Raw genomic sequence first — 18549 nt, 5'->3', positions numbered from 1 at the left:
CAACTGCAACTAGATAGAGTAAGGCCCGTCTTTGAAGGCCACAACAGTATAAACAATAGAAATGTTACACAATGAAATCTGATCTAGTTCCACTATGTGAATTGTTTTCTTCACAATTGATATGATCAGTAATGGTTGTGGATGAGATCAATAAAAAATAAAATACCTTATAGAGCATGACAGAAACATTTTCTGTTCCTTCAAGTTATGGGTAGTTCATGAGAATAATAGGGTATTAGTTGAACTAACTTAATCAACTGTAACAAAGAATATAATTAAACTTAGCCAAATAAATAATGGAAAAGGAGCACGAAGCCAATCATTTTCAAACAGTTTCCATGAAATCATGGATATAGATGCATAAATTAATAACGAATATGAAAACTATTTGAGAATGAATTTTTGAAGTCCTCCTTATAGGAAAGTGGGATAATTAAAGACTTCAGCTTGATGCTGAGCTACATCCCAAAGATTTTGTTCTTAATAATAAAGAGCATTTAATTCCATCGTGCTTAAAGTTTTCAAACTGAATCGTGTTATAATCCGATTAAAATGCACATCGCGGCGAGCTCACCGTATTGATCCATTGTACCAAATTTTCAGTATCAGAATGAAGTTTGAGTTTATTAAAGAATTAAGACGGTGCGCTCTCATTGGCTCGCGCTCCAAGCTCCGCCCGGGAGCTGGCTGAGCGCGTGACCCCCGCGGGGAGCTTCGACACTGAGCTGCGCGTGCTGTCCGTTTACATTACAGAGGAGCTCCCCCGCGCGTGGCTGATGGAGACCCGACAACAAGGTGAGTGGTGGGAGAGAACGGAACTCTGTTTACTGTTGATTCATTCAGTCCTGCTTCATTTTGACGTCTTTAAACGGGATTAAAATAGCCGCGACGTGCATGTTGACAGAGTAGGAGTGTGTGCGTGCGTGCGTGTGTGTGTACAACATGGAAACTGCACAGCAGGTCCAGGACTGGATACTGTTTCCTGGCTCAGATTCTACCTGTTCCGTTAATGCATGAGTTTCAAAGGTATTTCTGGTATTTAAAGTTGAACAAGGCTCATCTGTTTAAGTCAGAAATCCTGCAGCCTTTCCAGCATGCTCACTAATATTACTAACTTTTATATTGGTGTGTTGAAAGAGATCATTGGATCTTCAGACTCATTAAATTTATACAGGTAGTTTGTGGTTCTTCATTTTGGTTCTTTTTTTATTATTATTTCTTACTAGTATAATCAGAATTGATTTCCTAAGTGATAATCTGAAGGTGAAAAGTGAGGGTTTGTTTATTCTGGCAGTCCATTACATTCCTTTGCTCTCCAGGTCTCAATAGGTACCTGTTTCAGCTAACTGGAGGCCACAGAGGCTGAGCATTAGCAAATACAGCTGGACAGAAAGACCCTTTCAACATGTTTTGAACTTATTTTGGAAGTATGAAGACATTGGAAATGTCTGATGCTTTCTAATCCATGCAGCTGTTGATTTGAGGCACTAGTTGAACCTTGTACTTTTTCTTGTTAAGTGTTGCTGTAATGACAGTTTGGTGGTTTGGTACTGGATTGAGCTTTAATTGATTTATTTTATTTTTTTTACAGCCATATGACTTACTCCCAGCCTCTGATTTAACGTAGCCACATGACTACTGGGCCAAATGGTAATCTTGTGACTAGAGGTATTTCACCCCTACAAAAACAAGGGGGAGCGATTCCCAGAGGACAGTGAGAGAGAAAAGCTTCACCCACTTTTATCTGCTGGGATCATGTTTTATTATTGATCTAGATACATTTTCCAGGGATGAATAAGACGGTGTCACGTTTTACTCCAGGGTGTCTCTCAGATCCACAGAAACCAAACTTGGTGTTTTGTGTATCTTCTTTTCTTGGTGAAAAGTGATGTGCTGTTCCCTTTTATCAGTTCAAAATGTGGAAGCAGAAGGAAGTAAGTTTATTCAGCTTCCTGCTGAATGTGTTGTAATGACATTTCATCAGCAATCCGGGAGCCTCCATTGCCTAATAATGTCTGATTTGAGTTCTGGATGGATTTAAAGCAGCAGAAGGTTTTTATGTGACGTTTGTATAGCTGCATTTTAAATGTGTTTAAATTTCAGGAATCAGATGTGTCCTGTTTGAAGAGCCTGGGCTTTGTTACAGAGTCAGGGGTCAGACTTCTGGTTCCTTTATGAAACGCAAAGTCAGGTGAACTGCAGAGGATCGGATCTCAGACCGGCCGGTTGAAGCGAAAACTGGAGAGAAACCATCTCTGATGTGTGTGTGAGAGTGTGTGTGTGTGTGAGTGTGTGGTGTGTAACTAGTTCTCATTCCTGCTCTCCCCCTGCTGCCTTGCTCTGCTGCAGAGTTGTACTCTGATGTTCTGAGCGGTGCAGTGGTGGACTGGGGCAGCATGGGTCCTGGAGAGGACTGGGTTAACTCGGCCCCAGACGAGGGGGAGCAGGGTAAGCCTCCGCTCTGGGCTGGTGCCATGGCTGTGCACGTTGCACGCACTTGTTGCATTGAAGTGGTTCTGTGGTGATTTCATGTCGTGGCTCAGAACTAGAGATCACCGTGTGGGTAGACATATATTTTACACATTTTTCATATGACTTGTTTCCGTGTGTTGGTGATGACGTGCGTTTAGGCTTTGACTCAGGAAACATTATGTGGTAGGTAGGTTTTAACCAGCAGTTTCAGATCTGACCAATCGGTCACGTTGGAACATCCTATGAAATTATACAATAAATCCAACTGTCCTGTTTGTCCCGGGCTCTGAGAACGTTTCATACTTCGTTCAGGTGTGGATGAGGGCATGTTTTACCACCCGGGGGAGGAATCGGTAAAGAGGAGCCCGTACGGGGAGGACTTGGCTCCGGTGGTCCAAAATGGGGAAAGTGTGACAGGATGGGGTGCAGCTTCACCGGCGAGGGAGGATCAGTGGGGTCACACATCAGCGTCCCTCTCTGACAGCTGGGTCATGTCCACCACTTGGGACATGCAGCTGGACTGCTCAGGTGACAAGTGGTGTAGAGTAGATGTGACCTTGCACAGTAGATGACCTTTCACCTTGGTTGAACATTCAGAATTTGCCACCAATAATGAACATCACATGTCTCTGTCTGATCTGCTTGTTGGGAGCGGTAAATTCCCACCAAAAAAAAAAAACATACTGTCAATCAAAAGTGAATATTGGAGTGTGTTCAGCCATCATGAAATGTCTCATTGTTGTCAAAAAATAGTAGCTTCTGCAAAAAGAGTACACATTCTGTGTAAATAATGTAGTTTTTAGTGTCTCTTGTTTTCGCACAGTGTGGACCAGTCAACATTTTTAACATACCAGAGCATCATATTCTAAACCAATGAACTGCATCAGACTAAATCAGACTATTCAGAGTGAATTTAATGTGTAACTAAAGACCATGAGGGCTTCCTAGTAGACTCTAATTCCCCCGTAATATATGGAGAGACTGTGCGCTGCGTTGGTGCTGATAATGTAAGAGCCAACTCACACTGTTTCGTTTGTCCCTGTAATTACAGGCTGATTTACATGTGACTCAGGGAGCTTTCTGCCATATGTCCTTTATAACAGAGACTTGGACTGTTCTGAAAAGTGGCAGAAGTCCCTTAAAGTCACATGCCCTGAAAGGAAAATGCATTATCCAGGAGGAGCTTGTAGCAAAACAAATCTTTGGATCCCTTCACAACAAAAAACCTGACTTACTCTGATTGGTTTTTTTTTTTCTTTTTTCTTAGACTTAATCTAAACCAATCACGTTTCCTCATACCTGAGCAAACAAAACACATACTGGTCAATCTGATAAGAGGAGGGCAGGGTAATGGTGTACCAGAGACCTGATCTGCTCTGATCATGGGTGCAAACGCTGCTTTCTTGTAGGCCTGGCCTCCCATTAGTTCAGGCAAGGAGTGTGAATATTTGTTTCAGCCAGTCATGGCATCGCTCAGTCACACATGCACAGAACAAATCTGATGTGTTGGTACAAAATGGGAACCTACACTTCGTTAAAGGAAAGAAAACATGCATGCACTGGAATGACGAGTATGTTAGTCGAAAACAAATTTTGCGTTGGCTCCACAGAAAACGGTGGCAAAGCTCTCAACAGCGCAATCAAAGAAAAGAAACTTGTGTCCTGTTTTAAACTAAAGTTAATTTGTAACTCACAATTGTTGACACGTCTCATGCTCCTCTTCTTAAATGACCTCCTCTAATGACTGCGTAAACAGGAGCACATCTCAGTCTGATATCTGATATCTGTAAACAGGGCCCGAAGCTTCCATTTGAGCAGCAGGTGGTTTGAAAGTCTCATTGTGCTCCCGCTGTGTGACGCTTGCAGAAATAGCTCCCCTCTTATAGAAAGGTCTGCTGCATGCTGTGCTTCAGTTAAGTGGTAAGCTGTGCTTCTCTGTCTGTTTTATTGTGTTTTTGCTGCCGAGCCCCTATAAAGTGACCTGTTAACAATTGTGCCAGATATCAGTGGGCAGCGTCTTATTTCGCTTTTTGCAGCCTTTGACTAACGTCACTGTTTCCTCGTGTGTTTTTGTAACGCGCCCACATCCAGAGAGAGGACGCCTCACCGCAGGTACAGTAACTCATTTCATTCCCATCCCGGTGAAGTGACATCTGAGAAACGTGCTTAACAGGTCCGCTGCGAGGATGCCATAACAATCCCCCCTGTGTGTTTACCTTCCTGGTGTTGTGCACACAGTCGTCCCCGTGCTTTCTGGTGCTCGGTGGCACACATCTGCCCCGGCTTCCTTTCACAAATATCCTGCAGGATGTCCTGTAACACGACTCATCACAGTGGAAGTCTTTGAATGCTCTCATTTCCATTTTACTTAACTGTCACTGCTCTGCTTTTTAAGAACGTGATCAGCACAGTGTGTGTCACTTAGCTGAAAACGTTTTTGTGTGGCTAAAATGTTCTACCAGTGACGCCACGGATGTAAAAAAAAAAAAAAAAAAAAAAAAGCCGAGGTTTTATATAAAGTCTTTAATTTTGATCCCAGGCAAAATTCCGTCTTTCCACTGAAACTACTGGAATCAATTATTGCAACTTCAAGATTATTCTGCACTCTGAAGTCCGAAAGCTTCTTGTGTAGGTGTGTGTGTGTGTGTCTGTGTGTCTCTCTCTCTGTCTGTTCTGTTAGTCGGTGGAGTTAAAGCAAGATAATCCACATCAGTTAAGCCAGATTAGCGCGCTGCAGGGCTGCAGCCAGAGATTACATAACTGTTGGATGTAGACGGCGTCTGACGTGGAGACGGACACGCAGGCAGACGTGTGGACAGAGATGTCCGACGGCAAAAAATACAAGAGGCTGAATTGTGTTTGCATTGACACGACTGAAACTGAACCCCAGATATTCTCCTTGTGAGGCAAAAAACCAAAATGGTTATTGCAATTTACCCTTCCTTATTTTTTCTTGGTTCCATCTGTTTCTCGGTCACTGATCAAACACGAGTCTGCCGGAGTGCCTTCATGCAGCGTTTGTGTGTGTTCAAAACAGGTTTTCTGGACTCGGAGCCTCTGAGGGAGGCTGATGAAGAGTTTGTGTCAGAGGTCAATCTGACCAACTCTATGATGACCGAAGAGGAGAGGGAAGAGATTCAACAAGAGCTGGCTAAAGTACACACACACCACACACACTAAGACAGCACACTGCTAGATAGCAGAGCAATAACCTTTGATTTGTGTGTGTGAACCCTTCTAAGTGGCTTCTTTCCTGTGTGTGTGTGTGTCCAGCTGGAAGAGGAGATCAATACGTTGCGGCAGGTTTTGTCGTCCAAAGAGAAGCAGCATGCCGAGCTCAAACAGAAGCTGGGCGTCGGGCCGCTCAGCGAGCTCAGAACCAACTTCAGCCGAGGCTGGCAGGACATGCAGAGCTCCACCGCGTAAGTTCACCAGCGCGTCTCCAACGGGGCGGCAGCCAAACGACAAAGACTTTCCAAGGTTTAAATGGGTCTTTTGCCAATCCAAAAGTTGGTGGTTTGATCCCCAATCTCAACCCGTCCACGTGCCCAACTGTCCTTCGGCAAGGCACGGTGCAAAGTAGATGAAGTTGGCCTTCTTGCCTCCAAGTTTAATAAAACCTTTTGATCATTTATTCTGTCAAATTTCTAACAAAAACAATCAGAATGGTCATGAGGACCTGCAGTGTGAAAAGTCTGTTTGCTGTCAACATCGATGCCCTTCAGAGAACACACACACACACACCAGCTAAACACACAATATGCAGGTAGTTCTTTTCCTAACAGCACGCTCCAGAGTGTTCACTCAGATCCCAGAGCCAGTTAAAACTGCGCAGCGTGTGTGTGATTTGCTATCTGTGTTTTGCTCGCTGTAACAGACACCAGAAACCTGATTAAAAAGGTATCAGACTGCTGCTGCAGGCTGTCCGTGACCTCGGTGCACGGTTAGCATCGTGTTCTCTTTGGTCGCTGGATGATGCCAAACTAGTGTTTTGTGGAAACAATGTCAGTTCACTTGAAACAGCAGGAGGAATTTGCAGTTTGTGATCTGTAATTATTGTCTTTCAGTTAAAAAAAAAACCAATAATAATAAAGCAGCTCTCTTCAGGACTACAGTTTTTAATCAACGAAGTCCTAATAATAAAAAAAATGTGGAACTCGTCCTTTAAAGCCTGTGACTTGCAGAAAAATAGTGAAATCTCCTGATGAGATAGTTTGCAAAGCTTTTAAAGCGATGCCAGGAGACAGGATGGAGGAAGAGGATATTCTCTGAAGGTTGGCTGTCTTATCCAGTTACACTTCATCCTGAAGATCACTTTACACTGCCGGCCTCAGCCTTCATCTATAATGAACCACTCTGGCCACAAGAGCGTGAGGCCCAAGATAAAGAGGGCGAGGCTCGCACATATATGTAATGACTCTGAGAAGAGGAAGACTCAAACAAGTGACCTGCCGGCCAGAAGGTCCAGTCTGGTCTGTTATGTTAATGCCATGTGTTTAAAAAAATATTAATATTGTTTGCAGTCTGGACAGACTAAACACAGTGATTATTAAAGTAACTCACAGATGCTAAAAACTTTAAATCTGATCATATGAAATATTAAAAGGACATTAAATGTCTTGATAAATGGGCTCTGAGGAAGGATCTGACGAGGACTTGAAGTGTGATTCCTCAGCAGAACTGGATTAATTGCGATCCACTGGTATAAAACGGCATCGTAATGAGCCGAGTGTGTTTCCCCGTGTGTTTGACAGATATAAGAAGACGTCGGAGACGCTGTCCACAGCCGGCCAGAGAACCTCGGCAGCCTTCAGCACCCTCGGCAGCGCCATCACCAGGAAGTTTGGAGACATGAGGTATGTCAGGTGGTTATATTCCTTTAAATACCAAAAGCTTTGTAACACTTAGAACTACAGAATATCTTAAAAAAAAGAAGGAAAAAAAAAGAAAGTCTACCTTTTTCAAACTGAGAAAGCTCAGTATTCAGATTGTAGTCTGGTATAAAACATTAGAAAAGTGTTCAGCATGGGTCTCTGCAGTTGCAGTCTGTACGCCGTTGCTGAACAGTGGGTTTCAACCAGTGGTATCCATTTGCGCACTGTTAATTATCAGCTCATCTGCATAACTGAGCAGGTCTGACCCGTTTTCTCCCATCCACCACTAATGCATTCCTCTTTTATCCACTTCCTAGAAACATTTTTTATCTGTTCATCTCCATGTCTCGGTGCAGAGTTTTGACTCTTGCTCCAACCAGTTCAAGGGAGCTTGAGATTATATAAGACGCCATTTTAAGCTGCTTTCTGAAGAAGCTGAAGGGCTTGAGGCGAAGTCTGTCTCCCTCGTTCTCTCCTTTTCTCTTGTGGTGGATCTCTGACAGTCTGTGTTTGCATTTCTGAGGCACTGAAAAAAAAAAAACAGTGATTTGAGCATGTGCACGAGTCCCCGCATTATTCTGTGTGAAATAAATGGGACATCTTAGGTGGAGGGTCAGTGAGGCGTGTGTGATACGATGTGCATGTTGCAGAAAGCGCGGCCATGGAGCTTGTGAAGGTCGCAGATCAGATGTTGAATTCATCTTCTATCACTACTAAATAATTCTACTATATCCAGAGAAGAAGACATATTATAAACAAAGCAACCAAAAAAAAAAGTAGAGAAGACCTTGACAGCTTATTCTAAAAACATGTCTTTTAAGATTTTTAAGCTATAAACTACAGAAAGAAAACAATTGATGGTCTTTGGTATATTCCAGCCTGGTTGGTCTAGAATTACTGTTCCCTCGAAGGTACGTTCTCATCAGAAGCTCAGATTTTGGTTTGTATATTTTGCTGTGGAGACTTCTTGTGTTCTTGCATGTATTGTGTTATCCCTTCACCTTATTTTATCTGACACCATCATGCTGTATAATCATTATATTTTCTTAAATCATCAGAGAAAGTTTTATTCCAGACCCTCATGTTCAAGCTCCCACCCCACACTTTGAAAACCACCGCTTGACCATCTCGTTCTGTGTTCATGGATTTGTCATGATTGACTCACTGCTGTCAAGAACTGTGTGGAAAGCCACGCGGCAAGCAGATTTAACACCAGGGAATCTGTTCCACACACTGCCAGACTGAAATTTATGCTGTGATTTTACACTTTTTGTCTATTTTGCTATTTATATTTTACATATTGTACTACTTATACAGAATTCTGTTGTGAAGAATGAATAAAATCAACAGTATAATCTCAGTAATCGGCTCAAAAAGTGTCAATATTGGATAAAAAAGTACCCTGAATATGACTTATTTAAAGCATTGGACAAATGCTTGAAATCTTGCACTGATTTTAATCTTTAGTGAAGCAGTTTTACCGACTTATTAATTTCAAGGAAACATGAAAAAGTTACCAAATGAGCATCTTTTCTGTTGTTTCATGACCACACTGGTCCTTTAATTTTTTGATTCATCCTTTCTTTGATTGGACAGAACTGTTTTTGCGTGTGTGTGTGTGTGTGTGTGTGTGTGTGTGTGTGTGTGTGTGTGTGTGTGTGTGTGTGTGTGTGTGTGTGTGTGTGTGTGTGTGTGTGTGTGTGTGTGTGTGTGTGTGTGTGTGTGTGTGTGTGTGTGTGTGTGTGTGTGTGTGTGTGTGTGTGTGTGTGTGTGTGTGTGTGTGTGTGAACAAATCACAGTGATGATAATTCAGAACAGGGGTGTCAAACAGATTTCAGTTCAGCGGCCTCATACAAACCTTTTCATGTTCAGTGGGCCGGACTGGTAACATAGTGCCACAAAACCTTTAAATTGAAAGGGTTAGTTGACACCCCTGAGGTAGAGCATGGTTTTTCTGTTTTTCTCACTGTTTATGAAGTGAAACATTTTCTCTTTGCCAACTCATCTGTGCATGAGAACAAACTTTGTTCACGGTGTCACTTCTCACTTCCTTTCTGCAGATACTCCATAGTTTCAGACACGCTTTCATCTTTAGAATTGCTTTTATTCCTTCTGATCATGTAGATTAGAAGTATACTGTGTAGCAGTTGTGTTAACATAAACGCTGAGTGTGATTGTGAGTTCTGAGATGTTTTCTATCTCCCTGCATGCTTCCAAAGATCCAACTCGATAGGGTAAGACTCGCGTCCCATTAGCCGTCCCTGAAGAGTCTCCGTCAGATCAGCTGATCGGCGGTACGGTGTGTTTGGTACAGTGTGTGCTCTCGCTCAGCTGGACCACAGAAACCACTCAGGTGCTCAGAATCACATCGAATTCATTTTACTTCAGAAATGTCAGTCATGTGGAGTCATGTCATGAACTTTTCGGCACTCCTCTCAGCACTTTGTGCCAACGACTTCACTTTGTTTCTTCATGTAACATTTAAAAAAAAAGGTGAATTTAAACATTATGTGGATATTGCAGCAGTTTGTTTCCTTTTAATATCTTCAGAATGTAGCCTTCTCTATTGATTTCATCCCTGAGATAAACCACACCTGCATTATGTCAAACAGAAACCTCCGACCAGCTTCACCTCCCCTCACCCAGTGCTGCTCTGAGCCTTGTGTGTGTTTGTGTGTTTGCTAATCATTAACTCTTTTTTCACCATGCTGTCGGGACAGTTACTCTATCAGACACTCCATGAGTATGCCCACCATGAGGTAATGTGTGTGTTTGTGATTTTGATTAAAAATAAACATGTATTTGAACTTTGAAGGGAAAAAAAAAACCACACCCTTGTCCTACTTATGTGTTCAGTTCATGACTGTGAGGTCAAAAGGTCACTGGAACAGTGATAAACCTGGAAACACTGAAACAGCAGGGAGACTTTCAGTTTTATCAAACTGTCCCAGAAAGCTTTTCCCAGAAAAATATCAGTCTTTATAATCCAATTCCACAGATAAAGTAATTTTAACATTCAATGATGCTGATGAAAACTTTTTTTTTTTTTTCTACAGAAACTCTCCCAGCTTCAAGTCTTTTGAAGAGAAAGTCGAGAATACAGTAACTACCATCAAGGTAAGTGATGTGTCCCTGCCAGAAAATGACTCTGCATTAATAAATACTGACCAAAGTTTCCAGAGTTGTGTGCTTTTGAAGCATAATTGTCTCTATATTTGTGAAATTGTGGCTGAAGAGCGGCACACAGACATACCCATCAGGTTCCAGAAGGGAAACAGTTAACTGACACAAATCTTTTAAAAGTCTGCCCCCTTGAGGCCACTCTGCAGCACGACGTCAGGCTGCAGTGAAAGAATCCTTTCTTCTCAATGACTCTGCAGATTCTCATTTGTTTTTCTTTTTGTGTTTAACTCGCACCAGACCAAGGTTGGTGGCACGGGGCCCGGAGGCAGCTTTGAAGACGTCCTCTCGTCTGCGGCCAACGCCAGCTCTCAGGACACGCCCACCGGCAACCTGCCGGACGGCTCCGAGAGGGCGTCCTAGAACCGTGAAACGGGACTTGAAACCAGGAACACAGCCTGCAGCTGCAGCACAGCACTGACCTGCTCACACACCTGACCCACGCTGTTTCACAACATTTGGATCGGATCAGGCAGATACTAGAAGACCCTTCAGGGCACCAGAGAAACGAAGGCCGTCCGTCCTCCAGCGGGTTCTCATTCATGTTACACCACAGATGTCGATCAGATGAGGTTGAGTCGGAGCAGCCAGCAGTCGAACCTTAAACAACCCTTAATAAAAGACATAGAAAGGATTCTCAGCAGGCAGAGCATAAAAACTGCTGTATTTCTGCTCTTTATGCTCCGTCTCAAGCTGAGCTTCCAATTTCACTCCCTTAAAATCACAGCTGGGATTCTTCAAACTCCCATAAGTTATTCAGATCTTGCTGCACAGATGTAAACAGCCTTATTGGACTTGGCATAAGATTATATGGAGAGGATCAGCAGTGGTTTCCTTTCACAACATTTTGTTTGACATAATACGTCTGTTGTTACATTTATCACTAATAATGTAAATAAATTTGTGATCGCGCTTATTTGTAACTTTATACAAATGAATTCGGCAACGAATGCAGAAAATTAAAGTAGTTGTGAAACAGTTTGAATGCCTCGTCATGCCAACAGTCCCAGTATTCAGTTCTCACTGGGGTAGCAAGTCTTGATTTCAGTCCATAAAACACTTTCGTTTCTGAATTTTCATGTGTCGTGACTTTGCTGTGGTTTGAGAAGACATCACTGTCCGTTAAAGATGAAACCCTCCCTCACTGAGGGAAAGGAAAAATGAAAAAGTTCTGTCATTGGAAAGTGTTTTACAAAATATATTTTAATAAAAGCAACAGATCAATGATTGTTTTTAACAAACTCAATAAAATGCTATAAACTGAGGCAATATACTAATAGAATGACACAAGTTTTTTTTTTCTTTACCAAATAGGACAATTCTGTCACATTCTTGAACAAAGAGTAATTCGGTACACATCTGATAGTGAAGCAGCTCTACAGTGTACAATGGACCAGAGAACAAACTGTTGAAAGAAAAAATGTATGCATTTGTAGTTCACTCAACATTTTGCAATGAATGGTGAAGACAAACAAAATGTGGAAAGATCATAAACAAAATGTTCAACATTAAAAATGGTAACTGTTTGGAGGAATTTTAAATGTGTAGTCGTTAAAGGAAATTACATATTAGAGTTTTCACTCTAAAGGATTGGAGTTTACAGTAGGATATATACCGACTTTCACAGCCACCGTCGGTTCTCTTAATGGCTCGGAAAGGAGAAATGAAGGTACGAGTTTCTTGCCTTGAGGAAGTTGACTGCCACAGAACATAAAACCGATATTAAATCCTTCACACACAAACAGAACTGCACCTCCAGCCTGTTCAATTCTGGAAGAAGAGGAAATTGGACTTTCTGCAGCGCCTAGCACCACCCGGTTGGGAGACTTTTAAACATCTGTTAGGATCACGAAGTGTGTGACGACGTCTGTGGCTGTTCGGCGGCTGCCTGCGATTTCCCAGAATTCTCTGTTTTGTCGGCGCTGATCCGGTGTTTCCCTCTCTCTTCATTCAAAGAGCTGAGCAGCTGCAGCACGTCCGGGTGGTGGAAACGACCTTATGAGAATGAGAGGGGGAAAAAAACATCAGTTTCCAAGGCTGCTTCAGTTGTCATGATTAAGCGACGGCTGATTGGGTCTGACTGGAGACGCACCGTCGGTGGAGTCGAAAAACTCCTGCAGCCGTCCAGGTTTCCCCTCCAACTCCTCATACTCGTGAGCCTGCAGGATCATCTCCAGGAGGTCAAACTGTTTGACCAGCCGGGCCTCGGCACTGCTCTGAGACTCATATTCCTACAGATGAGACACATATTTCACAAAAACATCCCATGATTCACACAAACGGTCAATTTAAAAGTCTCACACACCTCCCACAGGCCGTAGATCTCCTGTCTGAGTCCCTCCGGCACGAGACTTGATAGATGTTTCATGGCCTCCTGGGAGAGAGGAGAGAAGCACCTTCGATTGTTTTAGCTGAATGGAGAATATTTCCATAGTCCAGTCGGACTGATGGCCACCTGCCTCCTCTCTCCTGTGCTTTTCTGCTTTACTGATGTTGTCTGCCGGTGCAATGTCTCCCACAATGCACTCCGCCATGTCGTGTACCAGAGCCAGCTTGATACACCTGAGCAAACAGATGAGAAGACGGTTTTTTCAGCATAACCATAACAGTTTCACAGCTGCGCTTCGATCCACGGAGCCGTTGTCTCTCGGCCGTGTGTACGAGCCCACCTGTCCTTGTCCACTGTGGGGTCGGTGATAGTCAGAGACATCATGGCCATGCGGTACATGTGGTCTGACACGCTCTCAGGCTCCTTCACCTTCCTGTACACCCAGCCGGTCCGAGGGACCCTCTGCAGGAAACACGACATTCATCTCTCTATGAAGCAGCATTTTTCCTTCATACATCCAGAACTCACACACTGAATGTGCTTCAATGACTTTAAACTACACAATATGATTTTATTGAGTAGTAATCAAACATATAATGGACTCTTGTTACTTTTCTGATGAACTGGGTCACATGAACCCCACAAAGGTCCAGTTTGGTCAACAGGCTCACCTTAAAATAAATAAATGAAAAAACTGAAAAGTTGTACCAGATACTTATACACTCCCTCAAATGTCACTTGGATTAATTCTGAATAAAGGTCGAAAACAGGAATAACATGAAATATAATATTTTGATTTTCATGACTGAAAGGGTAAAACGATCAAGAATGAAATGAAACAAGCTCAGCTGAAATGCCGTGGGTATAAAATATGTGGAAGTTGCATTATTTTCTCTATTGTATTGAGATGTTGAAATGGTAGATCACATTTCAATAACAGGACTGAATGATCAATGTCAGCGTCAGGTAAGATACTTTACTCTCAGATAATAAAATACGTGCATGTATTGGTACCAAATTAAACTTTTGATAAGCCTAATGGCCCCAGCTCTCAGGCTCCTGCCGCGCAGCTTGTCGAGTCTTTATAGGGAGGTCAGAGGTCACATGATCAGATCGAACACTAGACTTACTTTAAGTTGTCCAATGAGTTTCAGGAATTGCAGCATGTTTTTCATTCGGGCTGTTTTCTCTATGGCGGCTGCCATCACTCTGTCCTGACCCCGGATACAGAAAGCGGATCTGTCTGTGGGTGTAGTAACTTCAAGCAGCCGCTGGGTGGCAGCATAAACAACAGCTTGAAATTGGTCTTGCAATGAAAAAGTTGTATCATCAACACTGTGTTCAGAGGCATGATTTCAAAATTTGGAGATGTTTGTGAGACTAATTCTTTAAATCTAAAGAAATTTTATTTCTCTTGAAAGCATACTTAACTCTTTGCTAATCTTTCCCAGGACGAACACTGACATGGATGCTTTTTATGTGTGGTTCTGACCTGCCAAGGAACTGAAGATTGAAATAAGAACTGGCTGCTTAGAACAGTATGTGTCCAATGAACAGCTTGTTTTACGAAGAAAACGAAATCCTACATCTATTTACGAAGGCTGTACAGAGTTTGAACTCGGTTGCGCAGTCCAGTCATGTGAACAACAGAGAAACACTAGAGGGCAGTACTGTCAGACTACAACAAACACACTTTAGAAAGCCACGAAGAAGAATCAGCTGACCCGGAAGTTGGTGAAGCGGGAAAACGTCAACAATTTGAACTTTTGTTTTAAACTGAAGATCTTACCAAAATGTGGAACAAACCTCCCGTTTTGAAGAAGACGATCAAGGCGAAGGCGACGACCAACATCAACACGAGGAAGGCGTCAGATGCGATGGTCAGTATATAAAGAATTTATCTGCACACTCAGTCTTCTGTCTTTGTGGATGTAAACTGATCGATTAAATCCAGGTCTGCATTCTCAGATTGAGCTGCTGACGGTCCTGTTCCTGAAAAGTTTGGCCGAGGAGGCAAAAACCAAAGCTTTTGAAGAAAAGTCTGCGACGATCAGACCTGAACATGTCCGAAATGTCGCCAAGGTGAGCTAAAAGATTACAGTTATTTAATTCAGATTAGATTACATTTTCCTCTCGTTATCATCATCATCCCTTTCACATTACTGGCCAACACTGACTCCCTGTGAGCTTTTCACTGTCAAGACTGGTCGTTTCACCCTTCTTTTACAAAGACCTGAACTTATTTTATGCATAAACCTATCACAGTGGCATGTGTATGCAAGGCAGATTAGAATAACGCTACTTTCCAGAAAAACAAGACTTTCCTGATTGTTATTTCTGAAATGTGTCTTTAAAAGCAAAATAAATAACAATATTTCCCCTTTAACCCCCGTGTTTAGGAACGGGAAATTATAAAATCCACAACCTATAAGGCTTGTTGAGGGGAATAAACACCAGCAGCATGCTTATTTGTTTTGGTGAAATGTGCAGCACGATCGACTGATCTCTTGAAAATAACGAATCGATTGTTATTTTACCCAGAAGCACTCAACAGTAATTGTAATGTGCTTATTTGTTAAAAGTACAGAGAGACGCGGAGCTGGCTGGTTTAGCCTCAAGTAGCATTTTTATTCAACAACAGTTTCTCCCTACGGATAGCGCTAAGGGACAAACGGGCAACTGTGACTTTCTACGGGCAGCCCCAAGGGACATACCAGCAATCATGACTTTTCACATATGCATAGTACATTACGGTAATATTCGAAATTCAATGTTGAAGTGAACTTTATTGTCATTTACACTGTACATACAAGACACACAGTGGAATCTTGCTTGCCCTGCTGCAGTGTAGATATATCACCCAAAAAAAAGCAATATAGACAAAAACAACACCCAAAGTAGAACAAATATAAGAAAATAGAGAATTTAGGTGGGATTGAAGAGTGCAATAAAAATCGGACGTTAAACTGAAATTGCTAATAATCTAACATATCCCCGAAATGTGCAATTTACAATGCAGTGCAGCCTCAGAATAACATCTAATTGTCCATAGATATGAAATGGGGTTTTTTTTTATATAATTCAGTAACATGTTCAAATATGCAGGGTATTTTTTTCACTTTCATTTGAAGTAAATCTAGAAATCACTGTGCAAAAGTAAAAGGTATTTTAGACTAATCTGTTTGAATTTCAGCTTGTTTGCCCCATACCCTTCATCTTATATCTTACATTTTCGAGTCTGATGAGTGATTCCTGCTCCCTCTGTCTGCACATGTTCAAAGAAAAGAAAGATTAGTCCTCTGCTCAGAAAATGCTCATAAATGTCTTCAGCATCACATAGACACAAGTCAGAAAGTCTTTTTTTCCCCATATTTTCAACGTGTGAAACATGCACTTTGTGGTTCTTGTTTCAGTCTTTTCTGTGTCAAAAACAGCTCATGATGTTTCACTGCATAGGTCTCTTTCCATTCGAGAAAAGAGGGGGGGGACATGTTTAGTATGTTATACTGTCTGTATGTAAAACGAAGATGGACAGATCCTGACGATATTACACATCTTATCTGTCAAGGTCAAATTTTCACAGCAACACATTTTCATTTCTTATTCATGAGCCTGATTTTCACTTGGAGAGCATGTGTGAGTTTTCAATACAAGTGTAAGACTAAATATGACATGGCATTTCTGTATTTTCCTTTCTTTTTTTAGGAAATGTTGAAAAAGTCAAGAGGATGAAGACACTGGAGATCATTCTGGACAAAATACATTTAAACTTTTTTTCTTATTTTGTATTTTTTTTTTTTTTAATTGAATTAGTTATTGTTTCTGTGCCTCTTTTTATGGCTCAGAAGCAAATTCCTTTGTGCTTTACTTTAAATCTGAGATATTTTCAGTCTTGTTCCTGGTGTGAAAATAATTTTCACATCTGAGTATTTTTTGCAGAATGTATACTCTATAATGCCTCTATTATTAAATCCCTCATGTGCACAAATAGTGCTGCTTATTTATTAGGCAAAATAGGTTATTTTTATGTGAGTCAGAAACTTTCAAAAGCTGAACAACTCTGTTAATCGACCGTTTTTAACTTTGTGTTCCTCGTTTTCAAACTTCTCTCAGCTCTTGCCTCGCTCTCCTATCGTCTGTCATGCTTCATGTTTTTAACCTCATGCTTCACAGCCTCTTCGAATTCCTCACCTCTTCACGCTACATAGATTATCTGAGCCTCTGAGATCATATCCAGCTCATTCCTTATCACCGCGGGGTTCTTCCCAGTAAGATATTCGCCCTCTGGAGCGTGTGTTACTCAGACGAGCAAGGGTCAAAGTCGTAAAATAATCCGATCGCGCTGCCGAGTATCTCTTAAATGCTTACTGAAAAGCATGTTGTGTCTGCTCCACCAGAGCCTTGACAGCAGGTGGTGATCTGAAAGTTGTTTCTGGTTTGTATTATATTGGTTTAACTTTTTTTTTTTATTGACCTATTTCCAGAATTCTCTTTATCTTTTCCGTCTTGATGTGCTTGAAAACGAAATGTGTGTTATAATGCAAGAAATTCTGCCGCTCCAGTGGTTGTTTTGTGATGTTTTCTAGTGGAAACGCTTGAAGTGGCTTATGTCCGCATGTTTTACATGGGTGCCGACTTGCTGTTTATGATTTATTTGGCTTAACTTCTCTGTTGCTTGGTGCTTGTCCATCCTCACTCCGCTCTCTCGCTGCCAGTTGAGACATTCCTCGGCTTCCAGTGGTTATTTTCTTCAAGAATCTGATCTGGCACCCCGGCGAGTGTAGCCTTGTCATGTTTATGTTCCCAGTCAGATTGACGGTGGTGTTACTGGGTTTGTGGAGCCCTGCCATTCTGACCCTCTGAACCCTCCACACCTTTCTCTGCGTGGAGCCTTGCTTGTCTCAAAGTGATTCACATGTTTTCATGACGGAGCCTTCTGAGATCCAATAACACATCTGTGTCTGTTTTTAAAAACTAAACAAAACACTTTAACTCTTTTTTTTTTCTTTTGATTTTGGCAATGTCTCCACCTTGATAATCTCTTGCCAGCAATAAACTTCACATTCTCCTCAAAAAAAAAAAAAAAATCTGGGCGTCAAGATAAATACATCATATTTATTGCATGCTGATTAAAAGGTGATATCTCTACAGAAGCTTTCCTCAGGTCATGTGTTAAGCAACACACTTCAAATCACCTGGATTCAGATGCTTTTAATTTGCAGAGAGTTGATGACTTTAATTCAACAGGTGAAATTCCCGCCTTGCTTCGGGATCACAGGTAAAGTTTGCATGGACTTAGGGGAGGAACGGCCCTGAAAGATCTGCATCATGTCGGCAGATAGAGGGGTGGTCTCCGATCGGCGTGTGTGGCGAGCTCCTGCTGTTCCATTAACTCACCGATGGCAGCATAAAAGTGCGCAATGACTCCACAGCGCCTTTAAAGCATCTTTTATCACTTTGTCTCTTTGTTCAGCGTGTTCCGGGTAGCTGTTTACCGTTCAGGCCAGCCAGTGGAGCCATGTCCAGCCCTTCGCTCTGGCGATCTCCTTTTTCAGAAATAAATCAACTGCAGCGTAAAATACGGCTTCGAATCTCCTGCTGATTCCTCTCATGATATTTTTTTTTTTCAGACAAGCCAAGAAGTAAGAACTTGCTTTTTCTTTCTTAACAAGGAACACATGCTTTCACAGGTTT

At 42.0% G+C, this 18549-nt stretch overlaps 3 protein-coding genes across 11 annotated transcripts; 2 read left to right on the top strand and 1 right to left on the bottom strand.

Annotated features, from left to right (window-relative positions):
- The first annotated feature begins 691 nt into the window (after positions 1-691).
- tpd52l1 (tpd52 like 1) lies at positions 692-11791 on the top strand. Of its 9 annotated transcripts, XM_030110659.1 has the most exons (11): positions 721-790; positions 2348-2448; positions 2785-3000; positions 4564-4584; positions 5510-5628; positions 5746-5894; positions 7227-7328; positions 9566-9580; positions 10067-10105; positions 10403-10463; positions 10767-11791. In XM_030110659.1, the coding sequence occupies exons 1-11, from the start codon at positions 777-779 to the stop codon at positions 10887-10889; spliced, it is 960 nt and encodes a 319-aa protein (XP_029966519.1). In that variant the 5' UTR covers positions 721-776; the 3' UTR covers positions 10890-11791. The 9 variants fall into 9 exon arrangements, with proteins under 9 accessions (XP_029966515.1, XP_029966517.1, XP_029966519.1 ...); XM_030110651.1 differs by lacking the exon at positions 2785-3000; XM_030110653.1 differs by lacking the exons at positions 2785-3000; positions 4564-4584 and having other exon boundaries at positions 733-790.
- hddc2 (HD domain containing 2) lies at positions 11718-14066 on the bottom strand. Its single transcript, XM_030110660.1, has 6 exons — positions 13986-14066; positions 13196-13317; positions 12986-13088; positions 12832-12900; positions 12619-12757; positions 11718-12521 (listed from the first exon to the last, which is right to left on the bottom strand). Exons 1-6 carry the CDS (start codon positions 14058-14060, stop codon positions 12373-12375), a joined length of 657 nt encoding a protein of 218 aa, XP_029966520.1. The 5' UTR covers positions 14061-14066; the 3' UTR covers positions 11718-12372.
- Positions 14067-14603: 537 nt separating this feature from the next.
- cenpw (centromere protein W) lies at positions 14604-17352 on the top strand. The gene is made up of 3 exons (XM_030110438.1): positions 14604-14735; positions 14824-14937; positions 16561-17352. The coding sequence occupies exons 1-3, from the start codon at positions 14649-14651 to the stop codon at positions 16585-16587; spliced, it is 228 nt and encodes a 75-aa protein (XP_029966298.1). The 5' UTR covers positions 14604-14648; the 3' UTR covers positions 16588-17352.
- Positions 17353-18549: the final 1197 nt, after the last annotated feature.

Source organism: Salarias fasciatus, chromosome 15 (genome assembly GCF_902148845.1).
Source record: "Salarias fasciatus chromosome 15, fSalaFa1.1, whole genome shotgun sequence".
NCBI lineage: Eukaryota > Metazoa > Chordata > Actinopteri > Blenniiformes > Blenniidae > Salarias > Salarias fasciatus.
The sequence above is the reverse complement of the archived record's forward strand: the minus strand, read 5'-3'. Positions and strand labels throughout refer to the sequence as shown.